At 43.2% G+C, this 19,528-nt stretch overlaps 1 protein-coding gene and 1 non-coding gene across 2 annotated transcripts in view; one reads left to right on the top strand and one right to left on the bottom strand.

The window, feature by feature from the left end:
- Positions 1-19,528, bottom strand: part of UBN2 (ubinuclein 2) — an 87,756-nt gene that overhangs the window by 45,937 nt on the left and 22,291 nt on the right. The window contains 5 exon segments of the mRNA XM_049774283.1: positions 1,305-1,408; positions 3,280-3,417; positions 8,286-8,306; positions 8,308-8,347; positions 8,349-8,386. Of these exon segments, the coding sequence (XP_049630240.1) occupies positions 1,305-1,408; positions 3,280-3,417; positions 8,286-8,306; positions 8,308-8,347; positions 8,349-8,386 (341 nt within the window).
- Positions 14,353-14,459, top strand: LOC125997183 (U6 spliceosomal RNA). Its single transcript, XR_007491640.1, has one exon. It is a non-coding gene; the product is annotated as a U6 spliceosomal RNA (small nuclear RNA).

The raw sequence follows: 19,528 nt of genomic DNA, 5'->3' as shown, positions 1-19,528 counted from the left end.
CCAAAAACAAATGACTTTTGAGGTAGGGGTACTCCTGGCTCTGCACAAAGGGACCATATGGATGGATGGCAGGGATCAAACTTCAGTTCGGCTACGTGCAAAGCACGTGGTATACCTGGTATACTAACTCTTCCACTCTCAAATGACTTTTTTATAATTAAGAGAAGCAACAATCAATGATTTAAACATTAGAATGCTGATAAACTCCCATTTCTAAGCATTGTGAATTTAAAGATCAGCTTAAATACGCATCTGTTGAGGAGTCAAAAAAAAAATGGAATGGAATTTAAAATTTATTAAGAAAAAAAGGGGGGGCTGGAACACTAGCACAGTGGTAAGGTATTTGCCGTGCATGTGGCCTACCCAGGATGGACCCAGGTTTTTTGTTTTGTTTTGTTTTGTTTTTTTTTTTGTGGTTTTTGGGTCATACCCGGCAGTGCTCAGGGGTTATTCCTGGCTCCATGCTCAGAAATTGCTCCTGGCAGGCACAGGGGACCATATGGGACGCTGGGATTTGAACCGATGACCTTCTGCATGAAAGGCAAACGCCTTACCTCCATGCTATCTCTCCAGCCCCTGGACCCAGGTTTAATCCCTGGCAACCCATATGATCCCAAGCTTGTTTGTTTTTTTGATGTGTATTTGTTTTTGGGTCACACTGATGGCATTCAGGGGTTACTCCTGGCAGGGTCAGGGGATCATATAGGATGCAGGGAATCAAACAGAAGTCTGTCCGGGGTTGGTTGCGTGCAAATCAAATGCCCCACCACTATGCTATTGCACTAGGAGTGATTTCTGATCACAGAGCCAGAAATAAATCCTGAGCGCCAATGGGTTTGGGTCCCCTCAAAATATCAAAATGGAACTTATAAATTATTAAGTAGCCAAGAACAGCCGATGAGCATCACTAGGTATGGCTCAAGCCTTCACACCAACAAAAAATGATAAAAACAGTTTGTTCGATGTTTATGCTGTTATTTTCAACATAGTTCTGGTACATAAAATGTTCCGATACATGAAACAGGTAATAAACCAATTTGAAAATCTGGTCTACAATGCTGACTATCAACCATGTAGAAGAGCCTTCTACTTAATAATTAAACCTAAATATACATACATATATACAATAAATACACTATTATTAATAAATACTATACTGCTAACATAACATTATTAACAACAGTACTATTCAATTAATAGGTTCGCATTAGGCCAGACAAGCTAAACTGATGTCAAACACACCTTTCTAAAGAAGAAATAGTCCCATTATATTGGTTTCTCCTACTGTGTCTAATGTCACATACCCCAATTGTTTGGAAACTTTTTTCCTTGGCTTCTTCTCCTTTTCCCCTTCCTCTTTCCGCTTCCGCTTCTTCATGTCGGTATCCTCTTCTTTTATTTTGGGAACCTGTAGATGAGAGAAGACTGCATCATTTCTTAAGCTAGTGAATGAGGAGGCAGCTTAAAGGGCTGAAGCACACAGCTCTGCATAAAGGGCCCTGAATCCGCTAACGGAGGTAATGTTCCACCACCCCCCTAAATACGGGGCATAAGCCTCATGAAAAACAAAGCCAAAATAAAAAATGAATGGATCATTTAAGTATTAAGCTAACAAACCTTTAAAAATGGATAATTAGAGCCCGGAGAGATAGCACAGCGGCATTTGCCTTGCAAGTCCAAAAACCAAAAAAAAAAAGGATAATTATGGGGCTGGAGAGATAGCATGGAGGTAAGACGTTTGCCTTTCATGCAGGAGGTCATCAGTTCGAATCCCAGCATCCCATATGATCCCCCGTGCCTACCAGGAGCAATTTCTGAGCATGGAGCCAGGAATAATCCCTGAGCACTGCTGGGTGTGACCCAAAAACCACACACACACAAAAAAAAAGATAATTATGGGGGCCAGAAAGGTATTATAGTGGGTAGGGACTTGCCTTGCACATGGCTGACCTGGATTTAATCCTTGGCACACCATATGGTCCCTCAAGCCTGCTAGGAGTGATCCCTGAGGGTAGAGCCAGAAATAAGCCCTGAACACCACCAGGTATGACCCCCAAATAAAACAGAACAGTAGAAATTAAAAGCATAAAAGTAATCAACTTTTTGCCCTCTTTTGTTTGTTTTTATTTTTGGCCCACACCAGTGATGCTCAGGGGTGTTACTCTTGGCTATGCGCTCAGAAATGGCTCCCTCCTGGCATGGGGGACCATATGGAACGCTGAAAGATCGTTAGCACGTGCAAGGCAGGCACCCTACCGCTTGAACCACCGCTCCGCCCCCCCCCTTTTGCTTTTGAGCCACACTGAGCAATGCTCAGGGGTGATGCCTAGCTCTATACTCAGGAATCATTCCTGATGGTGCTCAGGAAATTATATGGGATGCTGGGTATTAAACCCAAGTTGGCTGTGTACAAAACGAGTGCCCTACCTACGGTGCTATCACTCTGGCCCCAGTAGCAAACTTTATGGGTTTTGAATTTGGTGCCAAAGCGAGTGGTGCTGAGGAGCAACTACTCCTGGTTCATTGCACAAGAGACTGCAGTAGCAGGAAACTGAAATCAATTATCACACATGCAAAGCACGCACCCTAGCCTTCTGAGCTATCCCAGGCCAACATCAACATTTTGGTTTTATCAAATCAGTATCCAGTACAGTGGTTTTTCTTATATTTCAGCATACATGAGTTCTGGTTACTAAAATTTCAGATTTGCGGGCAGTGGAACTTGCTTTGCATGTGGTTAGGACTTGGGTTCAATCCCAGGCACAGCAAAAAGAAAAAATTCTTTAATTTCAGAATTAAAAAGCCATTTAAGAGACATGTCTCTCTTTATATTTTTGATATAAAATGAGCACTTCGTGAAAATGGACAAGGAATGAAACCCTGACTGCCTCTGGGAGAAGCCCCCAAGGACTACAGAGGGTGACTCAAAGCCCCAACCCCCTTTCCAGTCCCATACAAACAAAACAAAACAAAACAAAAACATGGTGAATTATTTTTCTTTGATTTTCTTTTCTAGTATTGTTTTGTGGGCTGGGGATCAACGTCAAGGTCTCATATATGCAAGGCATGTGCTCTACCACTGAGTCACCTCTCCAGTCCATGTATCCATTGTGCTTAATGACAAAGGAACAAGAACAGATATTAACGTGTGTAACTAATTATGGATTCATTAAAGTGGTCAGCATTTTAATTTTCCTGAGAGTCACAGCTGTGGCACAAGTGAAATTAAAAAGAAGGTCTCCTCATCAAGCAGTCTCATGGTATTATCATAAAACTCACTTTGGGTGGCTTGTGCTTTTGGTTGTCTGTAATATCATCTTCTTCAGTATCTGAAGCTTGGCGAAACTGCAGAGTACCAGTGTTGACATAAAAGCCTCCATATTTTGTTGTTAGAGAAGCAGGAACTAATTCGTCATACTAGATTCAAGAAAAAGGTTTCAGATATTTCCTACTGTCTTTAATTAGATAAATATGTCAAGAAATTCAATTAGCCTGGCAGCATCTTCCTTAAATACTAACAGCAAGACTGACTGCAATGAAGATGCCTGTGAAATAAATTTAGAAGCTACTATCTGAAATAAAAATGATCTCTAGTCATTCAATATTAAGAAAGGAACTTCTAAAATAATGAAACATGCTAAATTTATATCTGCTGAGAAAAATTCAATACTGGTATTATTCCTATGACAAATGATCTAATGGAACTAGAGAAAGTTAAAACAGATGATTCAATGTCCAAACAATAAATTCCTAGCATGTCAGAATATAATTTTATTCTTAAAAAGATTATAAAAAAGAATAGTTATTTCTTCTGCCTTAGCACAACACTCTTGAGTGGGAGAAATTACTTAAACTTAAAGCATAAGTATTTTAAAGGGAAGCAGAAAATTAATTGTACCATTCAGGAGGCATATAAAACCTAAAATAAGCTATGTATTTCACTTGGAACAAGAGACTCAAACTGTCTACATCAGAACAGAATGTCATGTAAAGGTTGATGTCATCAAAAGCCTGGATTTTAAGGTGTATCCTGATCTCACCTGGTGAAGATGCATAAAAAGTCAAGTTAAACAAAGTCAATCTTACCCACAGGAAGGCAGTCATAATGAGAGAGAAAGAACAACTACTTGTCCAAGGCAAGCTAGCATCTTGGGTATCTTGTGCTCTCCAAAATTCTACTTACAGGTTCTTCATACTATACAATCATCTTTGAAAAAGTCAGATTTTTTTTTTTTGGTTTTTGGTTTATGGGTCACACCGGCAGCACTCAGGGGTTACTCCTGGCTCTGTGCTCAGAAATTGCTCCTGGCAGGCTCGGGGGACCATATGGGATGCAGGGATTTGAACCACCATCATTCTGCATGCCTTACCTCCATGCTATCTGTCCAGCCCGAAAAAGTCAGGGTTTTTTTGCTAACATGCAAGGAACATATTACTTCCTATACTAACACAAATATAATATACTCGAATTTTAAGGCTTAAGTACGAAAAATTATTATCTAACCTATATTCTTTTAACTCACATGTAAATTTAAAACAAATGTCTGGCTAAGTTATTATACTGGATCAAGAAAAAATAAAATGAGAAAGGAGGAAAAGGGAAGAGGACTCTTTTTTTTCTGTTTGACTTGATGGGCAACCACAAAGCTCTACAGTGCAGACATTTAGGGAGATCCAGCACTCTGCAAGTAAAGGAGGGATGGGAGGGGGAAGTGACAAAAGTACAAAAAGGACTTTGTTCTAATTATTTGTGAGTGTTATCACCTTTGCTTCCATTAAATGTAATTTTAGGGCTGGAGAGATAGCATGGAGGTAAAGGTGTTTGCCTTGCATGCAGAAGGATGGTGGTTCGAATCCCAGCATCCCATAGGGTCCCCTGAGCCTGCCAGGAGTGATTTCTGAGCAGAGAGCCAGGAGTGCTCCGGATGTGACCCAAAAACCAAAAATAAAATAAAATAAATGTGGGCCCGGAGAGATAGCACAGCGGTGTTTGCCTTGCAAACAGCCGATCCAGGACCAAAGGTGGTTGGTTCAAATCCCGGTGTCCCATATGGTCCCCCGTGCCTGCCAGGAGCTATTTCTGAGCAGACAGCCAGGAGTAACCCCTGAGCACCGCCGGGTGTGGCCCAAAAACCAAAAAAATAAAATAAAATAAAATAAATGTATTTTAATTTCCAATGTTATCTCCATTAACATATTTAACTGAATCCTTTTGACACCCTTGTGAGGCACACAAGGTACTTTTCATTCTAAAAGTTAAAAAAAAAATATTCAGAGAGGGCAAGCACTTCCTCAGGGTGATTTTAGGAGTGTATGGCATAGTCAGTAGCCATAGTGACCTACAGCCCAGTCACTGCACTCCAGCAGACACCCTAGATGGGCCCTCCGTCTACCTTCTGAGACCACCTTCAGAGAAGAAACTGCCAGGCACATTCAATGGGGCCTCAGAAGCAGGATATGCTAATGGGGCATTGAACTTGACGGTAAAAAGGCCCAGATTAAGTCTTTGGCCAATAACTAGCTACTGTGGTCCAGAACAAATCACTTCATGTCAATGTCTGAGGATTGTGAAGCAGGGTACAACTTACTCTAATGGCATTCAATACAAATAGCCTACACAAATGATAGTCATACCTGCCTGGTAGTTTTATTTATTAATAATAAAGGAAAACATTTTCAGTTTTTTTTTTAAAATTTGGCAGCATAAATGTGAGACTAAATATAATCTTCAAAAGCATTTATTTTCAGATATTTATAGTAGATAGTACACAACTCTGAAAATTAATCAGAACCAGATTGCTTTCACTCTGCCAAATAATATACAAATGGTAAAAACTTGGTAGTAATACAATCAGTGAAAAGAACAGAGAATCATTTGGTTAGATCATAACTGTCTAAATTATCTTATTAAAAAACCAAATGATTTGTTAAGGACAACAAATATATAAAATTCAACAATTTGAACTGTAAATTCAATTTCACTTTATAAATCAAAAACCTACTCTGTCCTATAAATATCAGTGATCAATTGTGTAACTTTCAGAGAACTAACAAAATTTATCCTTATTAAAGCAATGATGTTCCAAGTTTGTTCACACAATCCAAGCAGAAAAAAATTACTCAACATCCATTGCTCACGCACAAACAGCATACATAAAATAAAGCATCAATTTCAAAACTGACCAATGAGAGCTCCTGGTCCAGACCAATTCCTTTAAAAGCAATTCCTTTAAAAGTTAGCAACACTCTCTATATGAATATATATATATATATATATTATATATATCCCAATGAGGTAACAATAATCAGTTTAAAAACACATTGTATTCAATATTCTAGATACTATAAAAGATATTAAAAATGCTACTGATGAAAAAATTACATAGTGTACAATGCCAATTACATGATTTCTGGAGAAGAGGGAATTAGGGGAGTGAAAAGCCACTACAGGACAGGGAAGAATAAATAGGCAGAGTCCAAGGACTTTTCTTGGAGAGCAATGAATCACTCTGTGTAATACTACAACAGTGGGTATATGTTATTGAGATACTATTCCAAATCCATATGTACTACAACAGGAGTGAACTCTAGTGCACACTACAAGTAGGTGATGATGAGTCAATGCAGGTTCACTGTACACGAATGGTGAATAACTGAGATGCAGGGTATGACAGTGGGGAAACTGTCTGTGCTGGGGATAGGGAGCATATTTGAAGTCTCTACCTTCTAAATCTTACTATGCTAAATCTAAAACTGCTCTTGGGCTAGAGCGATATGGGTGATTGCCTCACACATGGTTGACCCAAGTTCGATTCCCACCACCATCTATGATGGCCCAGACTCTAGAGGAGAGATCCAGAGTGTGGAGCTATAAGCCCTGAGCACTGCTGGATATGACCCCAAACAAACAAATTAAACTACTCTTTAAATAAATCAGCCTTACCAATCTTCAAATGTGACTTTAAGTATGAACACACACAACGTATACACACACAATATCTGGCTGTATTAGCTGTGTTCTTTTTTTGATTCTGTAGAATTAAAAATCTATTTTATCACTTGTACCAATGTTTTATGCTTGCCTTATGCTTTTCGGGGTGATTACTTTCCTTGAGTCTCAGGGTAGCGGTTCTATGAGCCAGCCAATCTCAACAAAGAAAACAGGGTGCTGCTAAAAGATTTGCGCAAGAAGCCAAGGCAGGACCAAACTCCAGGACACACTGACTTCGTAAGTTCCCAAAACCTGGTAATGATTGGAGAAAATGTCCCATCCTAACACCCCCTGCCTGATTAAAGTTTTGGTGTGAGGAAAACCTCTCTGCTTCCCAAACGGAACTGTCAGGTTTTCTGGGATACTAAATCAATTTATGTGAGGATGCCAGAGTGAGTGAGAAATGTGACAGACCTCAGTGTTTGGGCCAGAAGCCCTTTCTCTCACTCTTCTGCACAAGGTGCTAGGTCATCAGCTACACAATCAAGCACTGGAGTCACAGGAACATGAGGGACTCATTTTGTGAGAGCAGAAAATTCCCGTGAGTCTCTGTGGACTAAATAATCACTAATAATCACTAAATAATCTCTTCACAGCAGAGACAGCATATTCCTTCGGTTTACTCTTGTAGCCCTGAGAAGAATGTAAGCTAGATTTTACCCTACCCCCAGCATACCAACATGCCTTCAATTCATCTGTGTGTGATCAATGGTTTGTGGCAGTTCTTAACTGGCTCTCCTAAATCCCTCTCTTGTATAAGAGAAAGAGATTCCGGGGGAAAGCTAGTAGAGCCTGATAAAACAGACGGGCAATAAAGGCTGGCGTTCAATTACTGTCATTGTGATAGGCCAGGCAGCAACAAAGATAGTGAAGTCACTTTTACAAGTCTGCCTAGACTCACTTCAACCCAACACTCTATCTAAATATCAAAGAGGTTCTTGGGAACTCATTTCAAAATACACCTGGCCAAATATGGTAATACCAATTAAAATTCAAGGGATCAATACCCTGAGACCAACAGACACCACTATCAGAAATGCATCCTACACAGGTTTTGAACTCTATAAATATACTGTTTACTCAAGTACACAAAAATAAATGTACAACAGATGACTCAAGTACTTTTAAGAGCATAAAAACTGGAAACTACGTTAGATGTACATTGATACAGGAGGACATTCACTAAACTATGTAGTTTGTAAAATACAATTCATGGGATTATTTTACATTACCCTTGACATCTAGTATTCAAAAAAAACAAAGAATTGCGCTATATCAAAGATACATTACTCACAGCCTCTGAGTTATCAATAAAATGGATCTGTCTCATCATAGCCAAAGCCTATATCAATAAATCATGTAGCGATCCTTCCGGTGCTTACTGGGGCTTCCCACCTGCAAAGAACAGATACATCACACTCAGTACTATTGCCATTTCCATAATGTTAGAACAGTTCCAGTTAAAATACTCCCAAATAATTTTGATAGATAAGGCCCCCAACTAGAATACTGAATGCCAGGCATCCCAGAACATGCAAGCAAGCCGTACTTGTGACTTAATCCAAATTCATGTGAGGAAGGAGAGGGGAACAGACTATCTGTGCCAGGTGAGCAAGGCAAGGGCAACCTCTACAATGCTAAGTCATGTGGAAGTGTGACTCTCACTGGCCCATCACCAAGATGTACAACAAACCGAAGTGACAGATGATGGAGCAGAATCCCTCAAACTGCAGGTATATCTGGGTATATATCCAAATATTGATATTGGGATGTGCCTGAGCAGAAAGACTATGATAGTGGCATCCTGAGAGGATCCAGAAATTGGCAAAGGAAATCAGAAGTGAAATCTGAATTAAAACTTAACCCAAGGGGGCCGGAGATAGCATGGAGGTAAGGCATTTGCCTTTCATTGCAGAAGGTCATCGGTTTGAATCCCAGCGTCCCATATGGTCCCCCCGTGCTTGCCAGGAGCAACTTCTGAGCATGGAGCCAGGAGTCACCCCTGAGCACTGTCGGGTGAGACCCAAAAACCAAAAAAAAAAAAAAAAAAAAAAATTAACCCCATTTGATCCCCCACACATCATGGCCCTGAAGACGATGAGGCTACCCTCAAGCAATGGCTTTGGCACACCCCAGCACCATTGCGTGTGGTACACCTCCCCAAACCCCAAAGAGTATTGGTCTAACCTGGAAAATTGATCAGAGTGCTGGCACCACATGTATCCTAACACTCCAAAAGCCATCCAGGCTACCAGGAATGACCCCCCAAAGAACAAGGCAGGAGGAGCCCGTAATCTACTGCACTGTATGGCCCCAATCCATCCAGTGTGTCCAGTTCCAATCCCAAATAAGGAAAACAGTCAGTTTGGCCTCCTTCGCCAAAATAGACTAAGGTAAGCTGCTACCAGGAAAGTAAGGTGGGGGACCATGATGAACACTTTTATTTTTTGGTTTTTGAGCCACACCCAGGCACTCAGGGGTTACTGGCTCTGTGCTAAGTAATCGCTTTCGCAGGCTTGAAGACCATATGGGATGCCGGGATTTGAACCACCGTTCAGTCCTGGATCAGCTGCATGCAAGGCAAATGCCCTACCAACTCTGCTATCTCTCCAGCCCCATAATGAACACCTTTTATTATCTTTGCAAAGTCTTTGTAAAAACCAAACTTTTTTTTTTTTTTTTTGGTTTTAGGTCTTTGGTTTTTGGGCCACACCTGGTGATGCTCTGGGGTTACTCCTGATCATGCACTCAGAAATTGCTCCTGGCTCGGGGGACCATATGGGACTACGGGGATCTAACCCAGATCCATCCTGGGTCAGTCGCATGCAAGGCAAATGCCCTACTGATGCACTATTGCTCCGGCCCCCACCACATTATTCTTAAAATTAATTTCTTTTCCCGGAGAGATAGCACAGTGGCGTTTGCCTTGCAAGCAGCCTATCCAGGACCAAAGGTGGTTGGTTCGAATCCCGGTGTCCCATATGGTCCCCCGTGCCTGCCAGTAGCTATTTCTGAGCAGACAGCCAGGAGTAACCCCTGAGCACCACTAGGTGTGGCCCAAAAAAAAAATTTTTTTTTTTAATTTCTTTTAAAAAGTCATAGAATAAATAAAAGACATGTAAGAAAAAGAAAAATAGGCACTGGAGCAATAGTATGGGGGCTTGTCTCACACAAATACCTGACCCAGGTTTGTACCAACATCCCAGATGGTCCCTCTAACACCGCCAGGGAGTAAATCCTGAGTGCAGAGCAAGAATTAATCACTGAGCATCACTGAATGCGCTCCCTGGCCCCCCCCCAAAAAAATATCTGCAAAGTCAGAGTTAAATGACTTGTGCTAGGTGGTACCAATTGTTTTGCTAACCACACAGTATACAAGATTTCCACTGGCTTATGGGTCTGAGGGGCTTTCTCTCTGTTCTATATTTGCCATTTAAGTCTAGACTTCTTTTAGTTTGGGGGGAAGGATCTTTAAAAGCCAACCAAAACGGGGCCGGGTAGGTGGCGCTGGAGGTAAGGTGTCTGCCTTGCAAGCGCTAGCCAAGGAAGGACCGCGGTTCGATTCCCCGGCGTCCCATATGGTCCCCCCAAGCCAGGGGCGATTTCTGAGCACATAGCCAGGAGTAACCCCTGAGCACCAAACGGGTGTGGCCCAAAAACCAAAAAAAAAAAAAAAGCCAACCAAAACATGAACTGGAGCTATAGCACAGTGGATAGAGCCTTTGCCTTGCACACGAATGACTCTGGTTTGATCCCCAGCATCACATATGGTCAAATGATTTCTTTTTTTTGGGGGGGGCCACACTCGGTGGTGCTCAGGGGTTACTCCTGGCTGTCTGCTCAGAAATAGCTCCTGGCAGGCATGGGGGACCATATGGGACACTGGGATTCGAACCAACCACCTTTGGTCCTGGATCGGCTGCTTGCAAGGCAAATACCACTGTACTATCTGTCCGGGTCCCTATTGATTTCTGAATGCAGAACCAGGCGTAATCTCTGAGCACTGCTGGAGTGTGGCCCAAAAACCAAAAATGAGATGAAATAAAATAAAAGTCAACCAAAAACAAGACCCAGTGGGTGTTGATTACAAGACAAAAACTCCTATAACAACTCACATACAGTCAGCTACATGTATTCTCAAGATTATTTGTGTGGGGCTGGACTCTGAAGAAATAGCTCAATGGAACACATGCTTTGCATGCAAGCAGCCTGGTTTGAACCCCAGCACTGCATGGTATCCTACATCAAGCTCCAAGTACAGAGTTGGGAGTAGCCCGTGGATCCTTCCAGCTGTAGTGTAAGAAATATATTATTGTGAAAATAAAAAAAAAAAAATTATTCTGGCACTGGTAACATGAGTATTTAACTTGATCTCCAAGACTAATTTTAATACTAATTCAATTGTATACACCCCCAATTTTGGGGCTACACCCAATGGTACTCAGAAGGAGCAATCCAGGCGCTTGGGACTGAATCTTGCTACCAGAATGCAAAGCATGTATTCAGCCTCCTGAGCTATCTCTCCCTCAATGTATTTTGTACACATAATTCTTTTTTGGTTTGTTTTTGGGGTTATTTTTTTTGGGGGGGGGTTTGAGTCACACCCAGCAGTGCTCAGAAAACACTCCTGGGGACCAGAGCAAAGGAAGAGTGGTAAGGCATTTGCCTTGCATGCAACCAACACAAGATGAACAGTGGTTCGAATCCCGGCATCCCATATGGTCCCCCGAGCCTGCCAGGAGCAATTTCTGAGCATTACAGCCAGGAGTAACCTGAGCGCTGCCAGGTGTGTAAAAGACAAAAAGTAAGGGAGGGAGGAGAGAGGGGAAGATGGGGAGAGGGGGAGAGGGGAAGAGAGGAAAAAGGAGATAGGGGGAGAAGGGGAGAGGGGGAAAAGGGAAGAGGGGAGAAAGGAAGAGGAGAGGGGTGAAGGGGGGAAAGGGAGAGAGAGAGGGAGGGAAAGAGGGAGGGAGGAAGAGAGGAAGGGAGGGAAAGAGGGAGGGAGGAAGAGAGGAAGGGAGGGAAAGAGAGGGAAAGAGAGAGGGGGAGGGAGAGAGAGAGAGAGAGAGAGAGAGAGAGAGAGAGAGAGAGAGAGGGAGAGAGAGGAGGAGAGGAGAGAGAGAGAGAGAGAGAGAGATTAATTCTGCTGAGATTCCAACTACCAGCTGGCATAAATGAGGGAGTCCTCCAGAAAGCATAGGAGGCTAGAATGAATGAAGTCCAGGGCTTTTGGTGTCTTTAAACTGTGGTCAAAGACGGACGTGTTTTGTTCATTGTGGCTCTTAAATCGGAGCAAACTGCAGTATCATGCTTCTGTGCAGAGGGATCCTGATCAGCTCCAGTGCTCCAGGGAAAAATACTGGACTTAATGAGTGGCAGTCTTAACCCAGCCCATTTGTTTCTAAGCAATTTGCAAAGGAACTACTGATGAAATATCCTACTTGTATTACATATGATATTAAAAACCATAATTGCAAAAGTTCTGACTGCATCAAACGCTCATATATCATATGCATATAATCATATGTATCATATAAAGTCTCAATCACCAAGAATCATTATGGTGGTACTTCTTGTGCTTGAGGCTGAGCAAAAACTCCATCCTCAGAAACATCAGGAGTGACCCCTGAGCATCACTTGCTATGGACTCAAACCCAAAAACAAACAAGAGTCACTATGGCATGAGATTATTGCAGTGATTCTCATATTTTTAGATTTTACAAGTAAATTTTAGTGATAGTTCTGGAGATCACACCCAGGAAACACTTGTCAGTCACACCCAGCCATGCACAGGGGTTACTCCAGGCTTTGTGCTCAAGAAATCACTCCTGGGGCCGGAGAGATAGTATGGAGGTAAGGCGTTTGCCTTTCATGCAGGAGGTCATCGGTTCGAATCCCGGCGTCCCATATGGTCCCCTGTGCCTGCCAGGAGCAATTTCTGAGCATGGAGCAAGGAGTAACCCCTGAGCACTGCCGGGTGTGACCCAAAAAAAAAAAAAAAAGAAATCACTCCTGATGGTGCTCAGAGGATGATATAGGATACTGGAGATCCAGCTGGGGTCAGATACATGCAAGGCAAATGCCCTACCCACTATCAATATAGCCCGAAATAAGGAACCCTTTCATTTTACTACTTAAGACTAATTAGATATAATTTCAGAACAAGGACAACACTTCTCAAAAATACCAGTTAGCAACTTTAAAACATACAAGCATATGCAGCACCACATATACATAAACATTTGTGTACTTGAATGCAACACACATAATAACATGTACTTTTCCCCCATATGCCAGGCCTGCAAACTGACTGACACCTTATTCTAGATTATATAATTACAGTGAAATGATAGGAAGGCAGAGAAATGCTGGATGGGGTGAGTGCATGTTACGCTACGCATGGTGGAGGCCCAGGCTCCATCCCTAACACCACATGGTCCCTTGGCTCCACCTGGTGTGAGCACTACCATCACCAGAACCACCACCCACATACATACACACAATGTAAAGAACATGGGACGGCTTAGTGGCAAAACAGAAGCTTTCTCAGGAGGCTTGGATCTGACCCCTAGCACACAAAATAACCCCCGAAACACAAAAGTCAGAGCATGGGGAGATATTTCTAGTCTTCTGCTACAGAGGCCGAAGTCACACCAGCAGATTAGTACAAGGGGAACAGATAGTTTTACCCAAGAGAGAGAATGAACAGGGGAGAGAGAGAATGAACAGGGGAGAGACAGAGAGAAAAGAGGGGTGAAGAGGAAACAAGGGGGTAGAGGGAAACAACTAGTGAACAAGAGGCAGGAGGAAGCACAAGGCTTGCTCATGTCTACTCACTGTCCAATTCCCAGGGCCACCACATGCATAAAGCAGAATTGCAGCAGCTCTGCTTGTGCCACACAGGCTGCCTGGTGAGCACCACGCAAAAAAGATGTTTGAGCACCATAGTAGGGAGTGTGAGCATAGGAGTATGAGCACCAGAGCATACCACAAGTCTCAATGTGATCACACATACACCTCAAATCAAGAAAGCACCCCCCCCTAAAAGGAATCAATTCTCCAGAGCACTACAGCCTAGAGTGAGAGCCCCGCAGACTGGTAGGTGACCCCACAGAGCAGCACAGCAACACCTCAACAGCTGGGGGACAGAAATAAATTTGCTAAAGGGAGTTGCCGATCAAGATTCAATGAGAGGGGCCGGAGAGATAGCACAGAGGTAAGGCATTTGCCTTGCTACAGAAGATGATGGTTTGAATCCCGGCATCCCATATGGTCCTCCGAACTTGTCGGGGGCAATTTCTGAGCATAGAGCCAGGAGTAGCCCCTAAGCACTGCCGGTTATGACCCAAAAACTGAAAGAGGTGCTCGCTTCGGCAGCACGTATACTAAAATTGGAATGATACAGAGAAGATTAGCATGGCCCCTGCGCAAGGATGACATGCAAATTCGTGAAGCGTTCCATATTTAAAAAAAAAACAAAACAAAAACCGAAAGAGGAAAAAAAGATTCAATGAGAGCACTGTGAGGAGAGAATGTTCTTTTTTTTCTTTCTTTTCTTTACTTTTTTTCCTGTTTTTAGACAAACCAGGTGACACTCAGAGATTACTCCTCACTGTACACAGAAATTGCTCCTGGCAGGCTTGGGGGACTATATGGGATGCCAGAGATTGAACCTGGGTCAGCCTCGTGCAAGGCAAATGCCTTACTGCTGTGTTATCACTCGGTCCTTCTTTTTGTTCTTTTCTCTCTGACCCTGAGCAGATTTTGAGCTTTTGGTACTAAGTTTGGGGGCAGGGGAGAATTCTGCTATAAGGGTGACAAGTACTCAAGAGGATTTGAAGCAGAAGTATTTGAAGCCTTGGAAAGCAGAGCCTTAAGCTGGGAGACAGTTCAAAGGGCTGTACACATGCTTACCCTAGGGGACCCCCCAGGTTCCATCTCTCCCACTCTACCAGGGGTCCTCAAACTTTTTAAACAGGGTGCCAGTTCGCTGTCCCTCAGACCATTGGAGGGTCTGACTATAGTAAAAACAAAACTTATGAACGAATTCTTTTTTTTTTTTTTTGGTTTTTGGGCCACACCCTGTGAGACTCAGGGGTTACTCCTGGCTATGCGCTCAGAAGTTGCTCCTGGCTTCTTGGGGGACCATATGGGACGTCGGGGGATCAAACCGCGGTCCATCCTAGGCTAGCGCAGGCAAGGCAGGCACCTTACCTCCAGCACCACCGCCCAGCCCATGAACGAATTCTTATGCACACTGCATATATCTTATTTTGCAATGAAGAAACAAAACAGATACAAATACAGTATGTGGCCCACGGGCCATAGTTTGAGGACCACTGCCCCTCTAAAGTAGCAGGCAGACCATCCCCAGACAAGCCTGGAGTGGTCCCCTAATATCACCGAAATCTCAAACGTCAAGTTTGACAAGTATGTTGCTGTCCTGAGGTATAAACCAAGGAACATATTTTTCAGTTTGTCCCTCTATGAGTGCAAAGGGGCCATATGAAAATTAGGTAGTTCTTCTAGTTGGTGGGAGGCTTGACCAGTGCAGCAAATGTGGTACATATAAAATCCCCTCACAAAAGCATGGCTCTGGCCCTCTGGCCGTGAACGCTGCGTCTCTGCAAATGTCAGACAGAAGAGTGCGCCCATCAGAACAAGGAATATGCAGGTTCAACTAGCAGAACTTCTGCCTCCACAACTGGCATTTGGACAAACCCTCAAGCTGATGTTAGTTGATGATGTGATATTGTGAGCATCACAATCAGGCGTGTGCAGCTCTCAGCAAACGGGGTGGGGAAAGGAAATAAAGCTCAAAATAGGGGCCGGAGAGATAGCATGGAGGTAAAGCGTTTGCCTTTCATGCAGGTGGTCATCGGTTTGAATCCCGGCGTCCCATATGGTCCCCCGTGCCTGCCAGGAGCAATTTCTGAGCCTGGAGCCAGGAATAACCCCTGAGCACTGCCTGGTGTGACCCAAAAACCAAAAACCAAAAAAAAAAAAAAGCTCAAAATAGAGCCAGAAAAGTAGCACAGTGGTAGGGTGTTTTTTTTGCATGCAGCCGACCCAGGATAGACGATGGTTTGAATCCCTGTATCCTATATGGTCCCCTGTGCCTGCCAGGAGCAATTTCTCCGCACAGAGCCAGGAGTAACCCCTGAGCATCACTAGGTGTGACCCAGAAAACAAAACAAAACAAAACAAAAAGCTCAAAATAAATAAAAAGTATCCACAAAATCAAAGTCATGCTATGGATCCTACACCCTAAGGTCTGCCTCCACCACTGCCTCATGACTAATCTCAGGAGAGATGCAGGTCAAGCTGCTGATACTCACAGGTACACAGATCTTAGAGCTGAAAGTTATGGGGAGCCTTCAGGAGGGGGCAGGCCAAGAATGTTCCCACTTCTACAGATCCTGGAGCTCAGCCCAGTGGGAGTGCAACAACTTAAATGGGAAAGGAGCATAGAAGTCAAATAAGCTGAGGAAACAAACAGTAACACAGAAGGCTCAACTAAGCAACAAACAGCTCAGTAAACCAGACAATGATTTTAATAACACCATTGTGAGGCATAACAATTTTCACAAATTTTCTTTTACCAAACCTTTTTTTTTTTTTTTTTGGTGACAATCCCACTCACCATTTTGTTGTAACAAGTAATATAAGATAAATTATTTTGTGCCTGTCAAGGAAACAGGTTTAGGGGGTAGGTAAGAAATTGGGAACATGTGTAGAGAGGAAAGATCACTATGGTGGTGGGACTGGTGCTGGAACAATAAATGCCCAAAACAACTGTATTATGAACAATGCTGTAAACCATGTTGTTTACATGGTTTAATTTTTTTTAAAAGAAAAGTAATGCTAGGGCCAGACAGATACAGCTTTGTATGGGGCTGAACTTGGTGTGAATCCCCATTGCACAGGGCCCCCAGTCCCCTAAGCACTGCTACCAAAAAGGAATAATGTTACTAAAAACCAAAGTGAGGGGACAGGGCTGGAGTGTAGGAGTTCGGTCTGACCCACAGCACCCATGATTGTCCTGTGAGTTCCCCCAGAAATGGGCTTCCACTGTTACTCCTCTCCTCAAAAACAAACAAAAAAAAAAAAAAAAGAGAAAGGGAAAAGGGACAGAGGGAAGAAGGAAAGAGAGATCCTGGTCTTCAAAGAAATTAAAATGAAACCCTCAACCAATTTCCTAAGCACCTGCTCCATGTATCAATCAGCATTCATGGATTTTACAATATTGTGCACATCTAACAAATAATTACACTAATGATCAGTGATGGCAAGAAAATACAGCTAGGTCTGAGACTATTGTTAAGCAGACCACCTAATCAAGGATTTCCAGATATATTTATGCTCAGGAAAGGTTGAGAGGAAGTAATCATTTATGGAAGCACTGACATGATTGGCACAAGAGAAGAGCCCAGAAAAGATTAGTATTTAATCAAATCTCTCTGGCTATTGTGTATAGAATGAACATTAGCTAGAGAACTGTCAGGAAGGAAAAAGAGAACAACCAAAAAAAGACTTCCAAAAAAGTACATGGTACTAGGGACGTAAAAATATTTAAGTGACGGGGCCGGAGAGATAGCATGGAGGTAAGGCGTTTGCCTTTCATGCAGGAGGTCATCGGTTCGAATCCCGGCGCCCCATATGGTCCCCTGTGCCTGCCAGGAGCAATTTCTGAGCCTGGAGCCAGGAATAACCCCTGAGCACTGCCAGGTGTGACCCAAAAACCAAAAAAAAAAAAAAATATTTAAGTGACAATCATGAAGACATTGGTGATAATGATAACTGTCACTCCAAGTACAATTCATTCCAAGTACATTACACAGCAGCACTTACATGCACCATCTTATAGAAGGGCAACCATCTTACTTCACACTTTACAAAAGGGAAAAAAAACAAAGCTCATGAAAGACTAATAACTTATCTAAAGTCACAGAGATAATAAAAGCCAATCTTCAAACCCACAACCCTGTAGCTAAAGTCCTCTGAAAGTCCTGGGAAAAGTTGTATATGTTGTATATATTCTTTTTTTATGTTGTATATATTCTGCGGGATTCTTCCACTCAGAGACATCTGAAAACTACAGCAGAAAGCACTCACTAGGGGCCAGAGAGATAGTATGGAGGTAGGATGTTTGCCTTTCATGCAGAAGGTTATTGGTTCAAATCCCAGCATCCCATATGGTCCCCCGAGCCTGCCAGGAGCGATTTCTGACCTGGATTCAGGAATAACCAAAAAAAGAAAAAGAAAAAGAAAGAAGGGAAGGGGAGGGGAGGAGGGGAGAAGGAGGGGAAAGGAGAAGGAGGGGAGGGGAAGGGACGAGGGGAGGGGAAGGGAGAAGGAGGGGAGGGAAAGGGAGAAGGAGGGGAGGGGAAGGGAGAAGGAGGGGAGGGGAAGGGAGAAGGAGGGGAGGGGAAGGGAGAAGGAGGGGAGGGGAAGGGAGAAGGAGGGGAGGGGAAGGGAGAAGGGGGAGGGGAAGGGAGAAGGAAGAAAGAGGGGAGGGGAGGGGAGGGAAGAAGGAGGGGAAGGGAGAAGGAGGAGAGGGGAGGGGAGGAGGGGAAGGGAGAAGGAGGGGAGGGGGGAAGAAAGGAAGGGGGAGGGAAGGAAGGGGGGGGAAGGAAGGAAGGAAGGAAGGAAGGAAGGAAGGAAGGAAGGAAGGAAGGAAGGAAGGAAGGAAGGAAGGAAGGAAGGAAGGAAGGAAGGACTCACTAGCCCCAGATGATCTCTTTACAGTCAACTTCCCATTTTATCTTTTTTGTTTTGTTTTGTTTGGGGGCCACACCAGATGGTGTTTAGGACTTACTCCTGGCTCTGCTCCAGAATTGCTCCTGGTGGGTTCAGGGGACCATATAGAGTGCTGGGGATCACATCTGGCTCATTGTGTGCAGGACAAGGGCCCTACCCACTGTGCTATTGCTACAGTAGCTCATTTATTTTTTATTTTGCCTTAAAATTTGAAAATGTAACGTGTGTGTCACTTGCTATTCTTCTAGATGCCTCGTCCAAAATGACAGGCACTTAGAAAATTCTTTCAGGGCTTATAACAACGTTAAATGTACAATTTCCACATGACTAACAATTCTTTTCTTATTATTACTCAAGATAAAAATAAACTTAAGTTTACAGAATGATTTTATTCTGGGGCCGGGCAGTGGCGCTAAAGGTAAGGTGCCTGCCTTGCCTGCGCTAGCCTTGGACGGACCGCGGTTCGATCCCCCGGTGTCCCATATGGTCCCCCAAGCCAGGAGCAACTTCTGAGCGCATAGCCAGGAGTAAACCCTGAGCGTTACCGGGTGTGGCCCAAAAACCAAAAAAAAAAAAAAGAATGATTTTATTCTGATGTTCAGAGCAGCACTGTTCATTACAGCCTCAAGCCAGAAAGAACCAATTGCCCATCATTTGGGTAACAAACTGTGTTCAAATAAACGGATGAAATTAATAAATGGACAAATAGTAAAAAACTACATGACAGATGACAATGTAGTCCTTATAAAAAGGAAGGAACTACTGAAAAAATTAGAT

This window comes from Suncus etruscus, chromosome 1 (genome assembly GCF_024139225.1).
Source record: "Suncus etruscus isolate mSunEtr1 chromosome 1, mSunEtr1.pri.cur, whole genome shotgun sequence".
NCBI lineage: Eukaryota > Metazoa > Chordata > Mammalia > Eulipotyphla > Soricidae > Suncus > Suncus etruscus.
The sequence above is the reverse complement of the archived record's forward strand: the minus strand, read 5'-3'. Positions and strand labels throughout refer to the sequence as shown.